The sequence below is a fragment of the Pleuronectes platessa genome, chromosome 3 (genome assembly GCF_947347685.1).
Source record: "Pleuronectes platessa chromosome 3, fPlePla1.1, whole genome shotgun sequence".
In the NCBI taxonomy this organism is placed as follows: Eukaryota; Metazoa; Chordata; class Actinopteri; order Pleuronectiformes; family Pleuronectidae; genus Pleuronectes; species Pleuronectes platessa.
In genome coordinates, this window is record NC_070628.1 from 21,608,932 (window position 1) to 21,633,857 (window position 24,926).

A 24,926-nucleotide genomic window follows, 5' to 3' on the forward strand; every position below is an offset into this window, starting at 1 on the left:
TGCTACACTGCTAACCCGCTGACGTTCAGCAATTCTCCTGAATCATTATTGGATATATTTATTGTTCATATTCTGAAACTGAAAAAAGGTTTTGAAAGCTTTACATTTAATAAAAAGGAATTATTTTGTTTGAACTTTAATAGAACAAGTACCTTGACAGTGAGTCTCACACAGCATGCTATACAATATTACAAGTGAAGACAAAATAAAAAATAAAAAAAAGTCATCCCAATGGGTTCACATAGTTTCACATTCAGTCCAGCTTGTCCAGTCAAATGTCAACAGAATTTTCATTTTAACAGATACATTATCACTTGTGTCCACTTTGCTATGTAAATGTCCATCCGGAGTTGTAGGCTTGCAGTTAAACTTTCCATGCAATTCAAAGCCTGGAGCCTCTGGTCCCACTGGTCCAAGGTAGGTGGATAGGGCCTCAGCCAGTAATAAAAAGAAATTTAATCGTCAGAGTAAAGCCTAACATAATGTTTTAAAAAGGAAAAAAAATCTTTTCAAATACTATTTTGTATTTAAGCATTCGTTCTCTTTGAAACTGCAGCATTCTCAGTTTGTTTTCAAGGTTTGAAACCCTGTCAATGCTGTTCTAAAGACTGGTGCATGTATGTTGGTTCTGATACGTTAGTTTGGAAAGGGTCTATCTTTATTTTGAGTCATTTCAGAGTGGAGTGTGTTAGGATTTCAATATTTTAGCTGTTGTGTGGGTCTGACTGTATTCTTTGCATTAAAGACAGGAGGGGGGGCCTTGAGCAGGTTGGGCCAGATATAAGGCCTTTATACAAATTATTTATAAATAACCCTTGCTGCATATTGTTAATAATGAATCTTATAATTGTTCTGAATTCTAACTTTTGGTATTAAACCATTATTCCCTTAGATTCATTCACATCACATATATTTCAAGCAGCTGTCTGATAAGTTCTGGAGGTCGGACAGAGTGACTTTGTTGACATTGTTTTGTTTCGTTGTTTTGGTTTCGAGGATCCTAATGTTTATATCAACAGGACATTGTTTGGATATAGCAGGAACATCATATTCCTTTCTCCAATGGCCCACATGGCATCAGCTGTGTCAAGGCCTTTCATGAAGATAACATTTTGCTTAGCAACTATCAGAGTAGTAGTAGCGTCACGGAGAGCGGCTTCTTGTCACTTCCTGGATTCCTTGACAAGAGGCGGGGGACAACAGCTGTGGACCAATAAGGGAGAACCAAATTGATTTGCGGTGACTCCCCTTCAATCTTTTATAACCAATCATATTAAATCTACTGTTATAATTATATCAAACCCCTTTTGTTCGGGGCCATTATTAACTACCTATTGCTAACTGATTTAGCCTAGGCTGTGATAATTGTCCATAGCTATGCTGTTCAACTTTCATTGCATCTAAAGAAAAATACTTAAATTGGACCAGTCCGACTCTTGTCATATTTAGGATAAACCAACACGTCTGACAATTGTCACACGTTGTGTTTCCCGTAAATCATTGGATCCACCCTGAAAACACGACTTATAACACCACTTACCAAAAGCTTTGTCAATAACGCTGCTCTCCAACAGACCCATGAGGGGAATCACACCAGGCCCTCCTCCAAAATACTGCACCAAAATAAACATTCAGCAAAAATGGCTGCTCAGCTGTATTTCTTAATACTTGAAAGAATATGGGAAGTGAAAGTTGAAAAAATAACTTCACAAGAAAAATCCACTGACTCAATCCTGGTACTGTCACATGCTGTTTACCTCTACGATCTCTCCAAAGGAGGCTGTAGTGTCTGAGATGGGTGGGGGCCTGAATGGCGGGATTTTAGCCCATACCAGCTCAGGCGTCAAAGGTTTAGTGTTTACAATTTAGTGACATCTAGTGGTGAAGTTTCATGTTGCAGCTGAATAGCCCCCATCTCACCCTCCCATACCATCATGAGAGAGAACCTGTGGCTGCCTTCAGTTGACATAAAAACTCAAAATGTGTTAGTCCAGTTTGGACGACTGTATAAACATCACTAGATTTTTTCTATATTCAATTTCTGCCAATTGATCCCTTTCACCTAAATTTTACTCACTAAATCTTAAAATAAAAAGTGTTAAATGTTAGGGTGAATTCAGGATGAACTCTTCCATAAATCAGTGTGGTGTTAGACTGCTCTCAGATCTCCTGATCTCAAGAGATCCTCCAGACATTCAAATGTCCGAGTGACAGTTTCTCAGCCCCCAAAGTAAAAAGTCTGTAGAATATCCCAATGAGCAAATCTGAGAAAACAAATCCTCCGCAGGATTCACCACGAGCGAGACGAGTGAGTGTGTTGATGATGTTTCTAACATGCAACAGATGACTAAGTTAAAACAAGAAAAAAAAATATATATATATATCTCAATGAAAAAGCAGTGGCATACACGTAGAAGTGACAACAAAGATGTCAAAAGGGCCAATACCTATGTCGATGTGTTGTTCACAAAAACACTGGATCCCCTGTAATGAAATGAATACATTAGGTCCTGCCTCAGCCTGCTGCACCGACCCCTAACCTGAACGCTCCAGAGACTTCTGTGATGTTCTGAATGCATCTGAGCTGAGAATCTTCTTCTGCTTGTGCATGTCTATAAAGCAAACGCAGGAAAAAGTCGGTATGAAATTCTCCTGACATCCTCTAGAGGTCATATTTGAGGCACTCATACCTCCAGAATAGAACAAAGGAAGACTGGGGTGAATGAAACCTCAATATTTGGGTGGGAGATCACCACATCAGGATCACTAATATCCATAATGTAATCTGGATTTACTTTTGTTATGAGCAGAAAAGGTTGTATCACATTTATTCACATATAACAGGATCAGGCCTTCATCTCTGCAGTACATCTACCAGCAGAGAGTCTTCAGAGGAGCCATCAACACAACCAAAGACCCCACTCAGCATCACCTCCTCACACCAGGCTGAAATGCAGGACTCCAAGACTCCAAGACAGATTTTACCCTCAGGCCATAAAAACTGATGAACACCTCCAAACACTGCCACTGTCTTCCCCTCCCCACATAAAAAAAGGACAACTTGCTCTACTGACATTGTGTCTTTGCACAACAGACTATATGCACACTTGCTTTTGCACATTCCCGTTAACCACTGTTATTGCCTGCCTCAGTATGTATGAGTGTATATTTATATTGTGCTTGATGAGTCGGTCTGAATGTGCATTTATTTAAACTATTTGTGAAAATAAACACAGAGAAGAAGAAAAGTACTCTGACGTTGATTTTTATTTTCTTCAATAATTTCACAGCTCATTACACAGCTAATACAAATCAGGAAAACCAGTGTTACAATTCAATTATGCAATGTAACATATGTTTTTTTTATTATCGATTTATGATTAAAGGAATTCAAACACAAAATAATATCACACTATGAAATGAGTTTATGTTATAACAAACTCATTATATTATGTATGTATTATATGTTACCAGCTCACTCAGGTGACTTGGACCCTGAAGATAAAGAAGAAAGAGGAAAAACATGGTGATTCATTCTGTATTGATCATTGTGTTGACACATCCATCCTGAGAGCACATAGTTAATCATACTCACAAGTGATTGGTCCAATGGTGAGGGGCTTCAGAGGAGCAGAGCTGGAAACAGAGCGAGATGTCCTTCTTCTGCAAGACTATGAAAAGGAGGGGGAATAACAGATCCAATCAAAACCAGTGCAAAGCTGCAGTGACTATTGATCGATAATGCTATTGATAATGTGAAACCAGTGACATACTGGGGCACAGCGGGAGCTCCTCTGGTCACACAGGCTGAGGCTGCAGTGGAGGTAAATGTCACTGTATTCACCGTGGATCAGGAGAAACAGGGCGGAGAAACAAGCCTGTTGGGATGAGCCGCTCTCGATAACTTCCACTTGCTGTCGGTCAGTGGGGCACCTGGCAGTGAGGATGGAGCATGTCATGTGGGCCATTATACATCACATCATACACAGTCTTTTCCCCCCATTTCCATTATAAACCACAAAATATAATGATGAAGAGGAACACTTACTTGTTCTGGATGAAAAAGTATCGTACAGTATCATTGGGGTTTGATGAGTCAGAGGCGTAGCAGTTCTCCAGGACAACTACAAAGCTTGGGTCTCTGACTAATACAGAGACGCCCACATGCAGAGGTGAGCCCACAGGGAGCGTGATCAAGCCAGATGGATAAGGCTGAGTGAAGTTGGAGGTGCGGAACAGAGACATGGAGGCTCGAGCTTTGCTACCTAAGCCTGAGAGGCCAACTGCAAACCTGTCAAAAGTATAAGCCTTGTTATTATGATGACCTAAAAATACACAGGTGACATTGATGTGTCCTGGAGGTATAAAGCCACTGTGTGGCAAACAGCAGTGCATGCTTACGCTGACATGATTGGTTAAAAGAAGCATAGACTAGACCAGACATGGGCAAAGTAAGGCCCGCGGGCCGTATAAGGCCCGTGGGCTTTTTAATCCGGCCCGCCGAACTATTATATTATAATATATAATTTTTTTTTTTTTTTTATTTAATTTTTTTTTTAAATCATAACAATTTAGTAGCACTTAAATGGCACTTACTTATAGCACTTTGTAGTTTTACTTCATTTTTGAGGAAATTGTAATTTCTTGCTTCTTGTTGTTCTGGGTTTGTACCCTCTGTGAAAAGTGTGTGGACAACAAAATACTTACTTACTTAAGTCCAATCGAAGGCTGTATGCCTGATATGCCAAGAAACTGTCGCAGTTTTTAAGGAGTACAACATCAACCATCACAAAGTTTGCCCACCCCTGGACTAGACCAATTTTCACCAGGTTCGTCTTGACCATTTTACAACTGTTAAAAGTGAGTGATTCTCGTATTCAATAATAAGATACTTACATCAGACCTGGTCTGATTGGCACATTCATGCTGGTGTCTGTGTCGAGGGGATACGCACAGGAGAAGGGAAGACTCACAGGATGTGAGAAGGACATATTTCCTCTGTAGAGATATAAACTGTTGGAGTACATGGCGTGTGTACGGTTGGTCTGAAAGACAGAGTGGTGAAATTATTAGTCACTTATAGCTCTATTACAGTTTAAGTGGTTTTGTCATACAGGAAGATGATCTGGGTTTAAGATATTGTCTCTGCAAGTTCCTGCTAATCTGAGCTCCCTGCAGAGGAGTACATTTGGGAACCAATATATAAGTCTTAATTATCGTAATAATAAATGAATGGACAAAACTTGAAAATTAACAAAGTATTTACCCTCAGTGTATTTCCACAGGCACCTGCCTGAGTGTCCACCTCGTACCAAACTACATCATTATCCATTCTGACCCAAGAGCAGTTGCGAACTACCAGGTTTCCGGAGAGTGGGTTCAAACCCATGGAAGTTATGGTAGCCATATTTAGCCCTATTTGGATTTTATCACGTCCACAGATGAGCTGAGGATGCTGGAGTGGAGGGCGCTGGACTACAGAAAAAGTTCAGTAAATAAAAGTGTGGACAAAAGAAGATGAGATGGTAAATACCAGACAAGACCAAGAAAAGATCTTCAATTAACATGTCACTGTGAGTAATTAGCAATATTATATGAAAGCTTGTAAAATATAAGCAGTAAATTCACAGATTACACAGATTACCACACATATTCCTAATGTCTACAGTTGTGGCCCCCGAACCCTGGATGTCTGCATATTTCTGTTCTATGGTGTTATCCTATGTTGTGTGACAGGCAGATTTCATTTGCTTTAAAGCTACAAATAAGCATTTACCTTCACAGACGACACCAGCATCCTCACTGTGACCACAGTTGTGAGATCCAATCCCTCGGTGCCGGCACTTGGTCAGCTGTGATTCGCTGCCGGAGCAAACAACATCGTCCAACCAGATGGGTCCATTGCCCTGTCCAAAATGTGCACGTTCTGGTGCTGAAAGGACCCTGCCACAACCCAGCTGTCTGCACACCACCTGAGCTTCAACCAGGTCCCAGTTTTCATCACACACCGTCCCCCACTGTCCACGGAGGAAGATCTCTACTCTGCCAGAGCAGGAGCTGTTTCCTCCATTGGCCAGGCGGACCTGTCCCTCGACTCCTCTGCTGTTGTCCGCTGCTGATGTTCCAGAGGTGCCAGATGTGAGCGTTGCATAGGGGGAAGAATGTATGGCAGGTAAATCTGTGGTGTGGGGCACTGCTGCTGTTGTTCCAGGGGTGCCAGATGTGAGTGAAGCAGAGGTGAAGGTCTGAGATCCTGGATCAGGTGTGGTTGGTGAAAATGTAGAGTTTGGATCTGGTTGAACTGAAAAAAAAATCTATGTGAACCCACAAGACAACAGCCTGCAGCTCCATCAATATTAATGTGTAAAACATTTTTTTTTTATCTCTGACCAGGAGGTTATGTGTTTATACCTGTTTATATGTTTGTTTGTAAGCAAGATCGCGCAATAAACTACCGATCAGTTTTCTACAAAACTTGGTTGAAGAATGTGATATGGGTCAGGGAAGAAACTCTTTTGTTTATTATTTTTTTTATTCACTTTCTCTAACTTTGCGAAATAGGTAGTTTTTTCAACATTTTGACCATTTACCCCGGAAACAATTCATTGACCTTGATGAAATCCAATCTGGCACATTAAGGTAACTGATATATATGTGAAATTTGATGCAGCTCAAATTAATTTAAGGGGACTGTCGGTCCTTGGTGGTGGTACGAGCGCCACTGAGTGATGTTCTAGTTTGTTGGTGTATTCGTCAGCAGGATTGTGCAAAAAAACTACTGAACTGATTTGCACCAAACTTGGTGGAGAGCTGGGACTTGGGCCTGGAAGAACCATGTATGTTTTGGTGTGGATGCAGATTAAGGGTTGGATTCAGGATCTTTTAACTAAGCTTTTACCTTCACAGACGACACCAGCGTCCTCATTGTGACCACAGCCGTGAGTTCCAATCCCTCGGTGCCGGCACTCGGTCAGCTTTGATTCGTTGCCGGAGCAAGCGACATCATCCAACCAGATGGGTCCACTGCCCTGTCCAAACCGTGCACTTCGTGGTGCTGACAGGACCCTGCCACAACCCAGCTGTCTGCACACCACCTGAGCATCAACCACGTCCCACTGGTCATCACACACCGTCCCCCACTGTCCACGGAGGAAGATCTCTACTCTGCCAGAGCAGGAGCTGTTTCCTCCATTGGCCAGGCGGACCTGTCCCTCGACTCCTGTGCTGTTGTCCACTGCTGTTGTCCCAGGGGTGCCAGATGTGAGTGAAGCAGAGGTGAAGGTCTGAGATCCTGGATCAGGTGTGGTTGGTGAAAATGTGGAGTTTGGACCTGGTTGAACTGGAAGAAAAATATATGTGAACTCACAAGATAACTACAGCCTGCATCCCCATCAATATTAATGTGAAAAACGTTTTTTTTATCATCTCCGACCATTATGTTTTGTGTTCACACCAGTTTATATGTTTGTTTGTAAGCAAGATGCGCAAAAACACTACCGATCAGATTTTCACAAAACTTGGTGGAAGAATGAGATATGGGTCAGGGAAGAAACACTTGTATTTTGGAGCAGATTCAGCTTAGGGGTCACATCCAGCAGTTTTTTTTTCACTTTCTTTAACTTTGTGAAATAGGTCGTTTTTCAACATTTTGACCATTTACCCAGGAAACAATTCATTGACCTTGATGAAATCCAATCTGGAACATTAAGGGAACTGATATCTATGAATGTGTGAAATTTGATGCAGTTCAAATTAATTTAAGGGGACTGTCGGCCCTTGGTTGTGGTACGAGCGCCACTGAGTGATGTTCTAGTTTGTTGGTATATTCTTCAGCAGGATTGTGCTCAAAACTACTGAACTGATTTCAACCTAACGTGGTGTAGAGCTGGGGCTTGGGCCTGGAAGAACCATGTACATTTTGTGTGGATGCAGATTAAGGGTTGGATTGAGGATCTTTTTCCACTTTCTGTAACTATGTTTTGTACGACGGATAAATGATTTAGGTTATCAGACCACTTCCTTTTTTTCTTTTATATTTCTACCATTAGAAATAGACAAATATGTGTGGGATTAACTGTAAGCAGAGGTAAGGTTTGTGCTCTACTGAGTGTCACTCTAGATAAAGATATAAACGATGAAGTTATCCTGAGGCACACAACTCTAGTTTACTTTCTTGACATAAACATTTACTGCACATTTGACATATTGCACCATAAAATAATAATATATGTTGAAATGTATCAATGAGGCAATTTTCCAGTCAAATGTGAGCAATAACAACTTGACCCAACATTGAATAAATATAAACATTTACTGTCACAGATGATGCTGGCATCTTCATCATGTCCACAGTTGTGGAGCCTGAACCCTGGATGTCTGCAGTCTGTTATCGATGGCTCCCTTCCTGAACAAATGACGTCGTCCAACCAGATGGGTCCACTGCCCTGTCCAAAAGCAGCTTTTTGCATTGCTGAACGAGCCCTGCCACAGCCCAGCTGTCTGCACACCACATTGGCATCGTTCAGGTCCCAGGAATCGTCACACACTGTCCCCCACTGTCCAGCATGGTAGATCTCCACTCTGCCAGAGCAGCGGTTGTCAGAGTTGACCAGCCTCACTGGTGAAGCAGCTACGAGAAACACATGCAACAAAATACTGTTTATTAGAGACACAGATGAAAGAGAGACTTCAAAAGGATTTCTATAAAATCTCCATTGTTATCGGTGTGAAGCACATATTCCATATTTCTGTTCTATAGTGTTATCCTTTGTTATCTGACAGGGAGACTTCATTGGCTTTAAAACTTCAAATAAGCATTTACCTTCACAGACGACGCCACTATCCTCACTGTGACCACAGTCGTGAGATCCAATCCCACGGTGCCGGCACTCAGTCAGCTTTGATTCGCTGCCAGAGCAAACAACATCGTCCAACCAGATGGGTCCACTGCCCTGTCCAAACCGTGCACTTTGTGGTGCTGACAGGACCCTGCCACAACCCAGCTGTCTGCACACCACCTGAGCATCAACCAGGTCCCAGTGGTCATCACACACCGTCCCCCACTGTCCACGGAGGAAGATCTCTACTCTGCCAGAGCAGGAGCTGTTTCCTCCATTGGCCAGGCGGACCTGTCCCTCGACTCCTGTGGTGTTGTCCACTGCTGTTGTTCCAGGGGTGCCAGATGTGAGCGAAGCAGAGGTGAAGGTCTGAGATCCTGGATCAGCTGTGGTTGGTGAAACTGTGGTGTTTGGACCTGGTTGAACTGAAAGAAAAATATATGTGAACCCACAAGACCACAACAGCTTCCACCTGCATAAATATAAATGAGGAAAACATCTTTTAAAATTTCTCTGACCGGGAGGTTATGTGTTCACACCTGTTTATATGTTTGCTTGTAAGCAAGATTATGCTTAAAAAATACTGAACAGATTTCCACAAAACCTGGTGGAAGAATGTGATATGGGTCAGGGAGGAAACACTTGTATTTTGGAGCAGCTTCAGAACAGTGGTCACATCAATGATTCTTTTTTCACTTTCTTTAACTTTGCGAGAAGGGCGTTTTTCAACATTTTGACCATTTACCCAGGAAACAATTCATTGACCTTGATGCAATTCAATCTGGATCATTAGGGGAACTGATATCTATGAATGTGTGAAATTTGATGCAGCCCCAATTAATGTAAGGAGACTGTCGGTCCTTGGTGGTGGAACGTGCGCCACTGAGTGATGTTATAGTTTGTTGGTGTATTCGTCAGCAGGATTATTAAAAAAACTACTGAACTGATTTCAACCTAACCTGGTGGAGAGCTGGGGCGTGGGCCTTGAAGAACTCTTCCTTTTTTTCTTTTATATTTCAACCATTAGAATTAGACAAATATGTGTGGGATTGACTGTAAGCAGAGGTGCAGTAAGTGCTTTAGTGAGTGTCACTCGAGTTAAAGATATAAATGATGATGTTATCCTGAGGCAGAGAACTCTATTTCACTTTCTTGACATAAGCATTTACTGCACATTTGACATATTGCGCCATAAAATAATAATATATGTTGAAATGTATCAATGAGGCAATTTTACAGTCAAATGTGAGCAATAACAACTGGACCCAACATTGAATAAATATAAACATTTACTGTCACAGATGATGCTGGCATCTTCATTATGTCCACAGTTGTGGACCCCGATCCCTTGATGTCTGCAGTCTGTTATCGATGGCTCCCTTCCTGAACAAATGACGTCGTCCAACCAGATGGATCCACTGCCCTGTCCAAAAGCAGCTTTTTGCATTGCTGAACGAGCCCTGCCACAGCCCAGCTGTCTGCAAACAACAATGGCATCATTCAGGTCCCAGGAATCGTCACACACTGTCCCCCACTGTCCCGCATGGTAGATCTCCACTCTGCCAGAGCAGCGGTTGTCAGAGTTGACCAGCCTCACTGGTGAAGCAGCTACAAGAAACACATGCATCAAAATACTGTTTATTAGAGACACAGATGAAAGAGAGACTTCAAAAGGATTTCTATAAAATCTCCATTGTTATCGGTGTGAAGCACATATTCCATATTTCTGTTCTATAGTGTTATCCTTTGTTATCTGACAGGGAGACTTCATTGGCTTTAAAACTTCAAATAAGCATTTACCTTCACAGACGACGCCACTATCCTCACTGTGACCACAGTCGTGAGATCCAATCCCACGGTGCCGGCACTCAGTCAGCTTTGATTCGCTGCCAGAGCAAACAACATCGTCCAACCAGATGGGTCCACTGCCCTGTCCAAACCGTGCACTTTGTGGTGCTGACAGGACCCTGCCACAACCCAGCTGTCTGCACACCACCTGAGCATCAACCAGGTCCCAGTGGTCATCACACACCGTCCCCCACTGTCCACGGAGGAAGATCTCTACTCTGCCAGAGCAGGAGCTGTTTCCTCCATTGGCCAGGCGGACCTGTCCCTCGACTCCTGTGGTGTTGTCCACTGCTGTTGTTCCAGGGGTGCCAGATGTGAGCGAAGCAGAGGTGAAGGTCTGAGATCCTGGATCAGCTGTGGTTGGTGAAACTGTGGAGTTTGGTCCTGGTTGAACTGAAAGAAAAATATATGTGAACTCACAAGACCACAACAGCTTCCACCTGCATAAATATAAATGAGAAAAACATCTTTTAAAATTTCTCTGACCGGGAGGTTATGTGTTCACACCTGTTTATATGTTTGCTTGTAAGCAAGATTATGCTTAAAAAATACTGAACAGATTTCCACAAAACCTGGTGGAAGAATGTGATATGGGTCAGGGAGGAAACACTTGTATTTTGGAGCAGCTTCAGAACAGTGGTCACATCAATGATTCTTTTTTCACTTTCTTTAACTTTGCGAGAAGGGCGTTTTTCAACATTTTGACCATTTACCCAGGAAACAATTCATTGACCTTGATGCAATTCAATCTGGATCATTAGGGGAACTGATATCTATGAATGTGTGAAATTTGATGCAGCCCCAATTAATGTAAGGAGACTGTCGGTCCTTGGTGGTGGAACGTGCGCCACTGAGTGATGTTATAGTTTGTTGGTGTATTCGTCAGCAGGATTATTAAAAAAACTACTGAACTGATTTCAACCTAACCTGGTGGAGAGCTGGGGCGTGGGCCTTGAAGAACTCTTCCTTTTTTTCTTTTATATTTCAACCATTAGAATTAGACAAATATGTGTGGGATTGACTGTAAGCAGAGGTGCAGTAAGTGCTTTAGTGAGTGTCACTCGAGTTAAAGATATAAATGATGATGTTATCCTGAGGCAGAGAACTCTATTTCACTTTCTTGACATAAGCATTTACTGCACATTTGACATATTGCGCCATAAAATAATAATATATGTTGAAATGTATCAATGAGGCAATTTTACAGTCAAATGTGAGCAATAACAACTGGACCCAACATTGAATAAATATAAACATTTACTGTCACAGATGATGCTGGCATCTTCATTATGTCCACAGTTGTGGACCCCGATCCCTTGATGTCTGCAGTCTGTTATCGATGGCTCCCTTCCTGAACAAATGACGTCGTCCAACCAGATGGATCCACTGCCCTGTCCAAAAGCAGCTTTTTGCATTGCTGAACGAGCCCTGCCACAGCCCAGCTGTCTGCAAACAACAATGGCATCATTCAGGTCCCAGGAATCGTCACACACTGTCCCCCACTGTCCCGCATGGTAGATCTCCACTCTGCCAGAGCAGCGGTTGTCAGAGTTGACCAGCCTCACTGGTGAAGCAGCTACAAGAAACACATGCATCAAAATACTGTTTATTAGAGACACAGATGAAAGAGAGACTTCAATAGGATTTCGATAAAAACTCCATTGATATCAGCGTGAAGCACATATTCCATATTTCTGTTCTATAGTGTTATCCTATGTTGTCTGACAGGGAGACTTCATTGGCTTTAAATCTACAAAAGAGAATTTACCTTCACAGACGACACCAGCATCCTCACTGTGACCACAGTCGTGAAATCCAATCCCTCGGTGCCGGCACTCGGTCAGCTTTGATTCGCTGCCAGAGCAATCGACATTGTCCAACAAGATGGGTCCACTGCCCTGTCCAAAAGCAGCTTTTTGCAGTGCTGAACGAGCCCTGCCACAGCCCAGCTGTCTGCACACAACAATGGCATCGTTCAGGTCCCAGGAATCGTCACACACTGTCCCCCACTGTCCAGCATGGTAGATCTCCACTCTGCCAGAGCAGCGGCTGTCAGAGTTGACCAGCCTCACTGGTGAAGCAGCTACTAGAAACAGATACAACAAGATCACTGCATGAAAAGAAGAGTTTTTGCCAGTACGTGTCGTAATTCCGGGAGAAATTTCTGTTGACAGTTTCTTGCAGTTTTACAAGTTTGAGAATGTTGGGAGCTGACCCCACTGCTTCTAAGCCTAGGGGAGGCTTTCACATGCAAATGACAATGCTCTGCGCTTTACAAATGCAAATCAGGATAGTTTCCCTCGGAGCAGATAACACCTTTTTCAAAACTATCTGGCGTAAGTACACCAGGCTTAAAATAAATATAAAACCTGAAATTGTAAATTGTTCTTAAGTAAGTAAGTGTGCTATAATTAATAACATTGTATACCACGAGCAAAATCAAAGCTATGAAAAAATTGAAACAATGCACATTATTTCAGCATTTTATTTTTATCCAAAACATCACACTCGCAAAATACTGGAAATTCCCTCATAATTTAAACTTCTTGTTAAACCTTCTCAGTATTCCATTAACACACTAAACACTTTTATCCAAAGCGACTTACAATATGTGCATTCAACTATGAAGGTACAAACACAGTACAGCAAAAATCATGTTAGTACAATAACTTAAAACCAGAAAGAATTCCAAAGCCAGGAGATCACCGACCTGTGTGCCACACTTCAAATAAGACTAGAAGCTACACTGGATCTCACAGCTACACACCACAGACATCTACACACTGGGGCAGATTCGGACAGAGTCCCACAAAGAACATATGACCCAGAGGCTGCAAAGAGACATTTCAAGCTTCACCTGATTAGTTTTTCACAACATATACCTCGTTCATGTTTTTTTCCCTGTACAATATGTTCAATTATAACATCAAGCATCACATGAATGAATGTATAGTCTTAATTAACTGCATTGATTCGGTAAAGGCTTACTAATAAATTATGATATATATTATTATATATATATTATAAGTAGCAACTATATATTAATTTTTATTATTATTATTGTGTGGGAGGGGTTTACCCCACGTGTGTGCTGCAATGACCCAGGGTGACCAATGGCAACACTTCTACCAGCCAATCACGAGTGACATTTCGTTTCAAGGGTCTGTGGTTTCCTCCAATGGTGAATCGAGAGAGGCTCAGCAGCGGATTCGCCCTGAATCATATGCTAATTAGATAACACCTTCGCTCCGCGACCCCACTCCGGTGCTCTCCCCCTATGTTCTCCAGACCCCCTCCCCGCGGTTCGTTTACTCCGCTCTCCTAAGGTTATCGTGGCGGAAGAACGCGGTACTGACGTTCTGTAAATATGCACAAACTGCAGGGGGTCAGGTAAGTTCCAGGACACCAGCATCCTCATTGTGACCAAAGCCGTGATTTCCAATCCCTCGGTGCCGGCATTCTTTAAACTTTGATTCGTTGCCGGAGCAAGCGACTTCATCCAACCAGATGGGTCCACTGCCCTGTCCAAAACGTGCACGTTGTGGTGCTGACAGGACCCTGCCACAACCCAACTGTCTGCACATCGCCTTAGCATCAACCAGTTCCAAGTGGTCATCACAAACCGTCCCCCACTGTCCACGGAGGAAGATCTCTACTCTGCCAGAGCAGGAGCTGTTTCCTCCATTGGCCAGGCGGACCTGTCCCTCGACTCCTGTGCTGTTGTCCACTGCTGTTGTTCAAGAGGTGCTAGATGTGAGCGAAGCAGAAGTAAAGGTCTGAGATCCTGGATCAGATGTGGTTGGTGAATCTGTGGTTTGGTGCACTGCTGCTGGTTAGTCGGCGGTCGTTAGTGAAATGCAGGGGGCTGGACTGACACAAACAAATCAAATACTGTTTTGTTCCTGATCCACCAATCAAAAGAGGAGTGTTATCATTTGAACGTGAGTTGCACGTACGCTTCCGAGTATAAAAGTAACAGCAGGCATGGTCAGCGCTCCCCTCACAGAGACGACAGCCCTGCAGAGTTTGTGCGATTGCTCTTGTTTCCTCTATCATTCAGATATTCATTGCTTTATAAAACGGTATATTTAAAGACTCGCTCCTTCCTTAGTAATACCTTCCTGCACTTGCAGTAGACCTATTCGTAGCCTGATCTAAGGAGTAATTTGCTCTACAATCTTTTAAGACAGCTCGTAGCCCCAAGGGCTAGCCTTCTAGCTAACTAACTTCTTCCAACTGCAGCTAGCCCTTTTCTCCTTAACACCTACCTACCTTCAATCATCCAGCGTGTTCCAACAAATAAAACACAAGCACTTGAATACTATTCTGTGCTGTCCCTGTCTACATTGTGTACTGTTCGTTTTGTTAGGAACCATTGCCTAGCACAGCCTTATTCATTATTCGTGTGCAAGTCGCTCACTGCCACACAAACAAACACACTCACAAGACCCTGACGTTTCAATTAGAACTTTATCAACTTGACACACACTGTATCAGCAAACAAACACAAATACGTAACAGTTTCTGATTCGTAAAAGTCAGGCAACCGATGCACCAGTTGCGAAGAAGCCAAAGCGTTGCAAATATGACGAGAGCTATTTGCAGTTTGCTTTCACCGTCACTGGCATTTTGTGTGCCGAGGTGCTGGCAAATGATAGCATGAAGCCATGCAAATTAAAAAGTTACCTCGACACCAAACACCCTGACTTGTAAGAGAAGCCTGTGGACTTCTTGAAACGTAAACGTGATGGCCTCTAGCAACAACAAACCACCATCTCCAAGCATAGCACTGTCTCCAAGCAGTGTCTGGAGGCATCGTATGTAGTTGCTCATAGAATTGCTAAGCTTGGCAAACCCCATACAATTGCTGAAACACTGATTTTGCCGGTCGCGCAAGACCGGCAAAGTGTAGAATAATGATAGGCGAGAGTGCAGCTGCTAAATACAGCGCAATACCTATGTCAAATGACACCGAATATAAGAAATGTCTAGTGATATCAAAGAGCAACTAATACACTTCATTCAAATCAGTCCTTACTATGCACTGCAGCTGGACGAATCCACTGACATCGCTGGACAGGCCCAGCTTCTGAGTTACGTTAGGTATGTGCGGGAAAAGGAAATTGAGGAGGACATAATGTTTTGCCGGCCTCTTCTGAGCTTTACAACTGGGGAGGCAATCTTTAATGTCCTTGACTCGTTCATCCAAAACACTGGTTTGGGCTGGGGAAAGTGTATTGGCCTCTGCACAGATGGAGCGCGGTCGATGACAGGGCGTGAGCGTGGCCTCGTATCTCGCCTCCAGCAAGTTGCTCCACTTGTGCAATGGACACACTGCATGGTCCATCGTGAGGCACTTGCTTCAAGAAAATGCCAATGGTCTTCGAGTCAGTGCTTCACCAGGCTGTGAAAATAATTAACCATATTAAAGCTTGTCCACTTAACTCCCGTTTGTTTGGGGTCCTGTGCCAGGAGATGGGGTCAGGGCACGTACAGCTGTTGCTGCACACTGAAGTTCGCTGGCTCTCCAGGGGGCGGGTGTTACAACGGCTGTATGAGCTGCGAGAGGAGGTACAGTTGTTTTTGACTGAAAGTCATTCAGATCTGGAGAAGCAACTGGATGATGCCATGTGGCTTGCCTCTCTCTCCTATTTGGTGGATATTTTTGACCGGCTGAATGGCCTTAACCGCTCTTTGCAAGGCTACAAATCTAACGTTCTGCTCCTCGCTGATAGATTGAAGGCCTACACGCAAAAAAATGCTCTCTGGCATGGTCGCATCAGCTCTGGAAACTGCAACATGTTTCCCAGCCTTGCAGACTTCATTGCCGAAGCACATGGCACTGATTTCTCCTCTCTCCTCCAATCAGCTGCTGATCACCTTTTAGTGCTGAATAATCAGTTTGGGTCCTATTTCAAAGAGGACTACTGTTCGTTAAAAATCATCCTCCTTTTCCGATCGACTTATTTGTGTGAGGCAGGCTTTTCGTGTTTAACAGTTTTTATTGTTTTCTTTGGTTAATCAATACAAAACAATACAATTATACAGTCACAGCTTACCCCATGCAGCAGAAGTACAATCATTAAGAGACTTCAGAATGTATATCCATATCTATATATATATATATATATATATATATATATATATATATACACACATAAGTACATAGGAATATTATATTATAACGAAACATGTAAATACAACAATGCTGCAAGACAAAGAAAAGAAAGAGACAGGAAAATTAGAGTGTGGAGCCTTTCAGAGTGTATCTTATTTTCTCAAGTTTTAAGAAGGACATGGTGTCTCTAATCCATCTACTGAATGTGGGAGGTTTCTGTTCCTTCCATAAGAGTAATATAAGACGTCTGGCAAGCGAGAGGTGAAAGCTATGACAACGTGGGCCCTACCCTTAAGAGGACGTGTTTCAACAGTAAAGCCAAAAATGGCACATAATGGGTTTGGAGGGGTGACCACACCAAAAATTGTTGAGTAAGCCTGAAAGATATCTGCCCAGAATTTTCTGAGGAGAGGGCAAGACCAGAACATATGCAAGTAATCAGCTGGTTGACTTTTACAGCGGGGGCAAGAGGGGTCAACATCAGGGAAAATCTTGGCAAGTTTAGCCCTGGTCCAGTGAACTCTCAGGATGATTTTGAGTTGAATTAAGCTGTGTCTAGCTTAGGGGGATGATATGTGAACTAAGTTTAGTGCAGCCTGCCACTGATCTTCTCTCAGTACCACCCCTAGGTCTTCTTCCCAAAGTGATCTAGTTTCTTGCAGTGACTGGGGGGAGATGTTGCCAACTTGGTTGTAAAGGACTGTAATTAAGCCTTTACGGTGTGGAGAAAATGTGAGAGGATTGTCAGTTGTGTTATCTGCTGGTAAATTTGGAAATGTTTTTGTGCAAAAAATGTCTTACCTGGAGATATCGAAAAAAATGTGATTTTGGAAGGTCGAACTTCTCAGAGAGTTGTGTGAATGATCCAAATTTGCCCTGGATAAAGAGACTACGTGTGGAAGTAATGCCTTTTGCCATCCAGATTTTAGTCCGAGGTAGAGGGTGGGAAATTGTAATTATTGACAACTGGGGAGTGAATTGACATTGCAGACAGGTTGAAATGTCTTTTAAACTGCGACCAGATTTTAACCGAATTAAGGACAATTGGGTTGGAGAAGAATCGGGTATGTGGGATCGGAGGGGACGGAGCACATAAGACAGAGCGCAAATGGACCGGGCTGCCTGTGCACTCAAGATGTACAGAGGCCTCACTGCTCTCATGTTGATGGTCCTTTATAAATAGCAGTGAAAAAGTGGGCGTAATTTCTACTCCAAGGTATTTAAATCCCTTCTTAACTACTTTGAATGGGAAATGTGAAGGGGAAATTTGAGAGGCAGCTTGATTGAGAGGGAACATTTCACTCTTCAGGAGATTAACTTTGTAGCCAGATATCTTCCCAAAATTATTTAGAGTATTGACAATTGAGGGAACTGCAGTTATAGAGTTAGATGTATATAAAAGTAAGTAATCTGCATAGAGGGATAGTTTGTGAGCAAATCCACCTCGCACTATGCCTGAAAACTCATCAGATTGCCTAAGGGCAATGGCTAACGGCTCTATTGCAATGGCGAAGAGGAGGGGCGACAGGGGGCAGGCTTGGCGGGTGGCTCTACCCAGGGAGAAATATTCAGACTGCTGACCGTTGGTAACTACTGTGGCTAAGGGTTGAGCATATAAAAGTTTTATCCAGGATATACTGTAGATGCTTCACCAAATCCAAATTGCTTGAGCACTGAGAACAGGTAATTCCAATCAACTCGATCGAACGCCTTTTCGGCGTCAAGTGAAATCACCATTTCAAGTGAAATCACCATTTCAGGAACAAGGGCTGACGGGGAGTACACAATATTTAGGAGTCTTCTCAGGTTTGAGCTAGAGTGTGTATTGTGCTCCGGAGGGATGGAGGGAAATGTGAGTTTGTCAAAGAAGCTCTAAATTTTTGGCGAGTTTTCTTCCTGTTCGGACCTATATAGGTCACTGTAGTAATGTTTAAAGACCTTGTTAATCCCCGAATGGCTGGTCACAGTCTCACCATTTTCATCATGAACCTTAGGTATGAGTCGAGAGGAGGCGGAATGGCGGGCTTGTTGGGCTAACAGTTTGCCAGCCTTATCACCAGATTCATGAAAATTATAACGTGACTTGGTGAGCAGATAAGTGGCTTTGTCTGTGGTCAGTGTATCATATTCTGTCTGCAAGCGCAGCCTTTCTTTATAAAGATTTGGAGAGGGGGATGAGGCATATTGTTTATCAATATCAGTTAAGGAATGGGAGATGGTCTCAAGTTTGGCCATTCTTGCTTTTTTTATTCTGGAGGAGTACTCAATTATCTGCCCTCTAAGGAACGCTTTAAGTGCCTCCCATATGGTTGAGTGGGAAACATCTGGGGTAGAGTTAGTTTCTGTAAAGAAATTAATCTGGGAGGAGATGTGATTTACAAATTCTTCATCAGCCAATAGAAGCGGGTTAAGCCTCCAATTGCAGGAGGGTGTGGAGCAATTGGGTAAACTTAATTGAAAGGATAGAGTGCCATGGTCTGAGACAGAAATCGCATGATATTGGCAAGAGCCTGCACTCCCTACCAACATGTTGTCTATCAGAAAATAGTCAATACGGGTGCAAGTATGATGGATATTGGAGAAGAAGGAGAAGCCTTTTTTATTGGGATATTTAAATCTCCAAATGTCTGAAAGACCAGATTGTGCACAAAAACCATTGATAACCTTTGCTGATTTGGTGAGAGCCTGAGGTTTAGCTGAGGATCTGTCTAGTGTGGAGTTGAGCACACAGTTAAAATCGCCTCCTATTATCAAGTTGTAATTGTTATGGGCAGGAATGGCAGAAAAGAGTTTGGTAAAAAAGTTGTGGTCATCAATATTTGGGGCATAAACATTGACTAGAATTACAGGAAGATAGAATAACTGCCCAATGACAATGATGTATCTCCCATTGGTGTCGGCGATCACCTCTTCTGCTTGAAATGCGACATCTTTGCGTATGAGGATTGCGGCCCCTCTGGCTTTGACATTAAACTGTGAGTAGAACAGTTGTCCAAGTTGGACAACAGACAACAGTTGTCTTAAACCGTCTTTTAAGGTAACTGAAAGCATCAGTTTTTAAATGAGTTTCCTGAATAAATGCAATATCTGCCTTCAGCTGTTGGAGGTAGGATACTATTTTCTGTCTTTTCACTGGGTTATTTAGTCCTTTTGCATTAAGTGAAACACACTGTATAGATCGACACTGAGTGTTAGCTCTAGATGTTATCTTATCTTAGCACAGGAAATGAGGTTTGAGATCCATTGAGAGCTGTGGGGAGCCATAGTGAAATGGCATGATGGCGAGGGGACGGCGTGATGCACAGAGAGGGGAAGGGGGAGGGGCAGGGGAATGTAAAAGTAAAAATAGAAGTAAAAATAAAAAAAAGTACATATAAAAAACATTAATAAAAAGGTTGAACTGAAAAACTTGCTTTAGCAAATAGCACAAAGAACACGTGCTACCTATGCTTAAACACTCTGTACTCTGTTATTACAGAAAATATGTTTTCAAATAAAAGGATATGTGCACAACGCAAAGTCACTAGGAATAACACCACTTAAGAGTAGCGGGAACAATAAGAGGAACAGATTGCGGGTGACATGTGCCACCCTTTTTAGATTTGAAAAATACTATGGCCTAACTATAAAAATAAAGTATAAAATAGTCTATTTAGCCTTTAAAAAATGTGGTACAATCTAGGAAGAAAGAAAAAAAAAATTGCAGGCATCTGTACATAAAACAAAGTTAACACAATAACATAGTAGGCAACCAAACGTGGCATATAACTAGAGCTTTTTCTTAACTCTTTTTTAAAATTTTTTTCATCCAACCGGGCTTCTTAAGCATCACGTAGCAGTCAATGCAAAACGAAAAATGTCCATTTATAACGAAAGTTTACTAAAAGGAAATCCTATGGAGTGGGCTACGGTTAGAGTTCGTATAATAGGATGTATCTGGAGTTAGATTACTCACCAGCGTGAAGTAGATAGCCTACCCACGCTATGTTTCAGCCTGCATGGAAGTATCCGAGCCCTGATTGCCCGCACGTCTTCCCAGAAATAAGACAGCTTCGTCTGGTGAGAGAAAGATATGCTTCTCCTTGACCTTGTCGATAACCTGGAGCTTGGCGGGGAACAGCATCCTGTTGTTGAATCCAGCGTTTTTAAGCTGCGACTTCACCGGGATAAATGCAGCTCTCTTCCTGGAGATTTCAGCGCTGAAGTCCGGGAAAAAGTGAATTTGTGATCCGCGAAAAAAAACGGGGGTGGCCTCTCTTGCTAGCTTCAGGATGCGCTCCTTGGTCTGGAAGTGGTGAATTCGCACGATGATGGAACGTGGTCTGGAGTCCGCTGGGTTCTTCCTGACCATGGTGATCCGATGAGCCCTGTCAGCGATCGTTGAGGTAGGAAAAGCCTCCGCAATGTGTCAATGAATGAAGTGGGATGCAGTCCTTCAACTTTTTCAGGCAGTCCTATTATGCGAATATGGTTTTCTAGATCATCCAGTTTAACCTTCAGCTCTTCGTTATCTTTTGAGAGCGCTGCACAAGAGGATTCAAGTCTCTCAATTTGTGTGTGCATGTCGTTATGCGAGGTTTCCAGCAGTTGAATGGTTTCGTGGTGTTGGTCGATAATAGCTCTCTCAGCCGACAGCTGGGTGGAAAGTTTTGCTATGATGCGCTCCTCAATGGACGTCAGCAGTCTCTCCATATCTGTCAGGGTTAGCAGGTTGCTAGCCTCCGAGTCCGGTTGTTCCACTGCTAGCTTGTCTGTGTCGGCTTGTTTTGTCTCCTTAACTTGTTGTTCTGCCGTTTGGCCTGCTTTTCTATTCGTCTTCTTCATCTTCAAGGTTAAGATCAGCGTTAGCACCGGTAATTTAATGTGATTAGACGGATTTAAGAAGGATTTTGACCGAATGTGAACAGAGTATTCCCGGTTTGCGACCTACTCTGCCATGCGTCAAACCGGAAGTCGGCAGGCTTTTCAAGACTGACTGCACTGAAAACTAAATATCCCACCCGCGCACAAATCGAGGATGACCCGATGATATGTTTGTAAAACATTGTCCCAAGATTTGAGGACCTTTGCAAGGCAAAGCAGGCTCATGTCTCACATTGACAGACCTGCAAGATTTTGGGGCCCAACTACCCCTAACCAGCTTTTGGGGGGCCAAGCCTGCAAAAGTTTGAGAACCCCTGGTTTAGAGGAAACACTTTTTTCTAAAAAGGTACTAACTAAGGTACCAACTAAAATATGTGGCGTAAGGACAAATAAATATTAAATCTGAAATTGCAGTTTATATAGATTTCCCTTATGTAAGTAAGTGTGCTACATTGTATAACATGAGCAAAGGTCAATATAAAAAAAATAGAAAAATTGCAATTTATTTCAACATTTGCCTGTCAAGCTCATCCAAGATAATAAGTTGTTACAGAGAGAGGGGCACCACTGTACAATTTTCGAAGAGAAGTCTTTCTACTGACACCAAAACACTGTGCTTCACATAAGCCAGGGGTGTCCAAACTTTTTATCCTGAGGGCCACATACAGAAAAAAATTTGAAGGTCTGGGCCACTCACGTTGCCACGCCCCCGTGCCCAGGAGTGGACTGTTGACAGTGCGCCTCAATCGCGTAGCTTAGGGCGGGGGGCGTGGCGCCACCTACGGTCAAACCTGAGTAGTACAATACAGTGGGCCATAGTCCATTACATTACAATTAATTTAGCTGACGCTTTTATCCAAAGCGATTTGCAATCAGTGCATTCAAGGGAAGGGGAGAGTGGGGTAATGTGAGACACCCCCTGTATCTAGGCAACGGAACACATTTGTGGTCGTGTGATCATTATGTTTTAAAGCCCCTCCCATTCCACCCTTGCCATGTAGGAGAGGTTGGTGCTGATGCTGTGGTTAGAATGTTTTTTCACAAAAATGTTCTTTTTGCATGTAAAAGTAAATTATCTTGCATCAACTGTTTTGTCAAAACAATTGATTCAGGTAGAAAAACTTATATCATACATGTTGGTGAACTTCCAACATATAAAACCATGTGATTGATGCTAGCTGAAGATTAGCCTGAATTGCTAAGAGATGTTGTTTTTTCTAAAATGTTGGCTGTGGGGTAAAGTGAGACATGTAGCACAAGTTAAGTTTAGTCTTAACCATATTTCAGTGTAATATTACATTACATATGTTTTATTTTTAATGCCTTAAACATTGTAGAAAAGCAATCATGCAAAGAAACTACACCAGGAAGACAACCTTGGGCCAAACACCCCTCCCAGAGATGGAGAGTGCAGCCGCTGAGGTCATGCAAGGAAAGAAGTCCTTAAGAAAAGCTGGAAGGGATAGAAATATTGATAAGACAACCCTCAAAAGATTCATAAAGAAAAAAGAGAAAGGGAAAGTAAAATCAGTAGCCTGGGGTGTAGTAGCTGAGGCAAAGAGAATATTCACAGATGAGAGGGAGGAGGAGCTTGCCAAACACTTGAAACAACTAGCTGACCAGATCCATGTCCTTGCTCCAGTTAAGTGCCGTGAACTGGCATTTGAATACGCAGAGAAAAAAAATATCCCTGTCCCTGCCAATTGGACAGAGAAACAATGTGCCGGTAAGCTAGGGTGTGCAAGAGATCACTTGAATCATAATAATCATAAATGTGCTTAATTGACCAATCCCCATGATTCTGTTACTAGTCCGATATTAGTGGTTGTCAATCTAGCTGTCAGGATTTTAACTGTGTTGTTATGGTAGTTTTAAAGTGGAAAAAGTAAGTGGACCACTTTACCCCGTAGCTGGGGTAAAGTGGGACACAAGACCACTTTTTTAAAAACAATCATATTTTCAACGCCCTTTGCCCTGAAGACATTCTGATAATTTCCATTGCTAGAACACATCCTGAATTAATGGGAAAGGTGTAAATTTTACTGATATACCATTTTAGCTTGCCTAGAGGGGAGCAAATGTAAAAAATGTCCCACATTACCCCACTCTCCCCTATATTAACTCAACACCAGGCAACTGTAAATATACAATGTCTAGATACGTTAGAGCCAGAAGCACAAACAAAGCTGGGAGGATGATTTAAGATTATTTAAGGACAGATTAAAAACTTGATCACTGTGAAAATGTAAAATAAACCAAGTCAGACTTGTGAGGTGTGGTGTGTTAACACATTCTGCTTATTTTAACTATTCAACAAAATTTACTGTGTAATCAGAGGAGAAGAAATTTAACTCGAAATGAGAGAAAGTCAGATTGACTTACCTGAAGGGTTGTGTGTAAAAAACTGCAAAATTAGGAGCAAGAGCAAACCCCCAGGCATCTCCATCATGGACCACATCCACGACACAAACTTGCTGAAAAACACAAAAGAGATGTATGAAAATCATATGTTCACATTACGATCATGACTCTACTTTGCTCTACTTTGTTTGTACACACCTTGGAGAGAGTGAGTGGAAATCCAGCAGATGGTGAAAAACCTCTCTGTGAAATTTGCCTAGTGAGCGAGAGCATGATAATTTATAGGCCTGTCTCTGTGTGCAGAAGACAACAGGAAGAGATAACCCTGACATCAAAAAAAGTTCCTATTAATCAAAATAGGACAAAGGGATAAAATTCCAACATAACGGGCACACAGACAAAAGCCCTTAGTCAATACATTTTATGGTTCATCAATCATTTGCAGGTCTACATACAGTACTGGAGACCTTTTGGTTTTCACATGTTTGCACATTCCATTGTAATAACCTCCTTCTGTCAAAAACCACGACAGAGGGTTGTAGTGGATAAACATATTAATTAAAGCTCCAAGGTCCCACATCATTTAACAGCATCTCACTGTTTTCATGTTCAGGCTTTTACGGTCAGTTTGACGGAACAAATACCATTTGCGTCAGTTTCTGGAAATTGTTAGGGGGACATATATTTCAACTAGAATGGTGACCATTGGAGCATGTAATGGAAAATTCCACTGATCAATGTCTTACTACTGTTTTGACTGTTTTCTGTGCACTTAGCTGGTCCAACCACAAAGTCCGTGCCCTTACTTGGTAATTCCACCTCCTGTTGACCTTTATCTGTGCATCTGTGTGCTGGGTTTGATTCCTCTTTCTGTATCAGTGATGCCAGGCAGTAGATGT

General features: G+C 42.5%; 1 protein-coding gene across 4 annotated transcripts; it reads right to left on the reverse strand.

Annotated features, from left to right (window-relative positions):
• Positions 1 to 3,249: 3,249 nt before the first annotated feature.
• Positions 3,250 to 24,380, reverse strand: LOC128433211 (deleted in malignant brain tumors 1 protein). 4 transcript variants are annotated; one of them, XM_053417764.1, is made up of 16 exons: positions 24,226 to 24,380; positions 24,049 to 24,140; positions 12,454 to 12,768; positions 11,947 to 12,261; positions 10,638 to 11,078; positions 10,131 to 10,445; positions 8,822 to 9,262; positions 8,315 to 8,629; positions 6,899 to 7,339; positions 5,777 to 6,301; positions 5,267 to 5,475; positions 4,897 to 5,045; positions 4,049 to 4,291; positions 3,774 to 3,933; positions 3,596 to 3,671; positions 3,250 to 3,495 (listed from the first exon to the last, which is right to left on the reverse strand). In XM_053417764.1, the coding sequence occupies exons 1-16, from the start codon at positions 24,357 to 24,359 to the stop codon at positions 3,476 to 3,478; spliced, it is 4,191 nt and encodes a 1,396-aa protein (XP_053273739.1). In that variant the 5' UTR covers positions 24,360 to 24,380; the 3' UTR covers positions 3,250 to 3,475. The 4 variants fall into 4 exon arrangements, with proteins under 4 accessions (XP_053273739.1, XP_053273738.1, XP_053273740.1 ...); XM_053417763.1 differs by having other exon boundaries at positions 12,454 to 12,771; XM_053417765.1 differs by lacking the exon at positions 10,131 to 10,445 and having other exon boundaries at positions 12,454 to 12,771.
• Between the last annotated feature and the right edge of the window lie 546 nt (positions 24,381 to 24,926).

Bases quoted from the DNA above. Each gene is read 5' to 3' on its own strand.
- LOC128433211 (XM_053417763.1), bottom strand. From the start codon at position 24,359: ATGTCAGGGTTATCTCTTCCTGTTGTCTTCTGCACACAGAGACAGGCC. The intron at 7,340-8,314 runs GTAAATGTTTAT...TTTTTCTTCCAG, and splicing joins TGCCAGCATCATCTGTGACA to TTCAACCAGGTCCAAACTCC. The intron at 6,302-6,898 runs GTAAAAGCTTAG...TTTTTTTTTCAG, and splicing joins CGCTGGTGTCGTCTGTGAAG to TTCAACCAGATCCAAACTCT.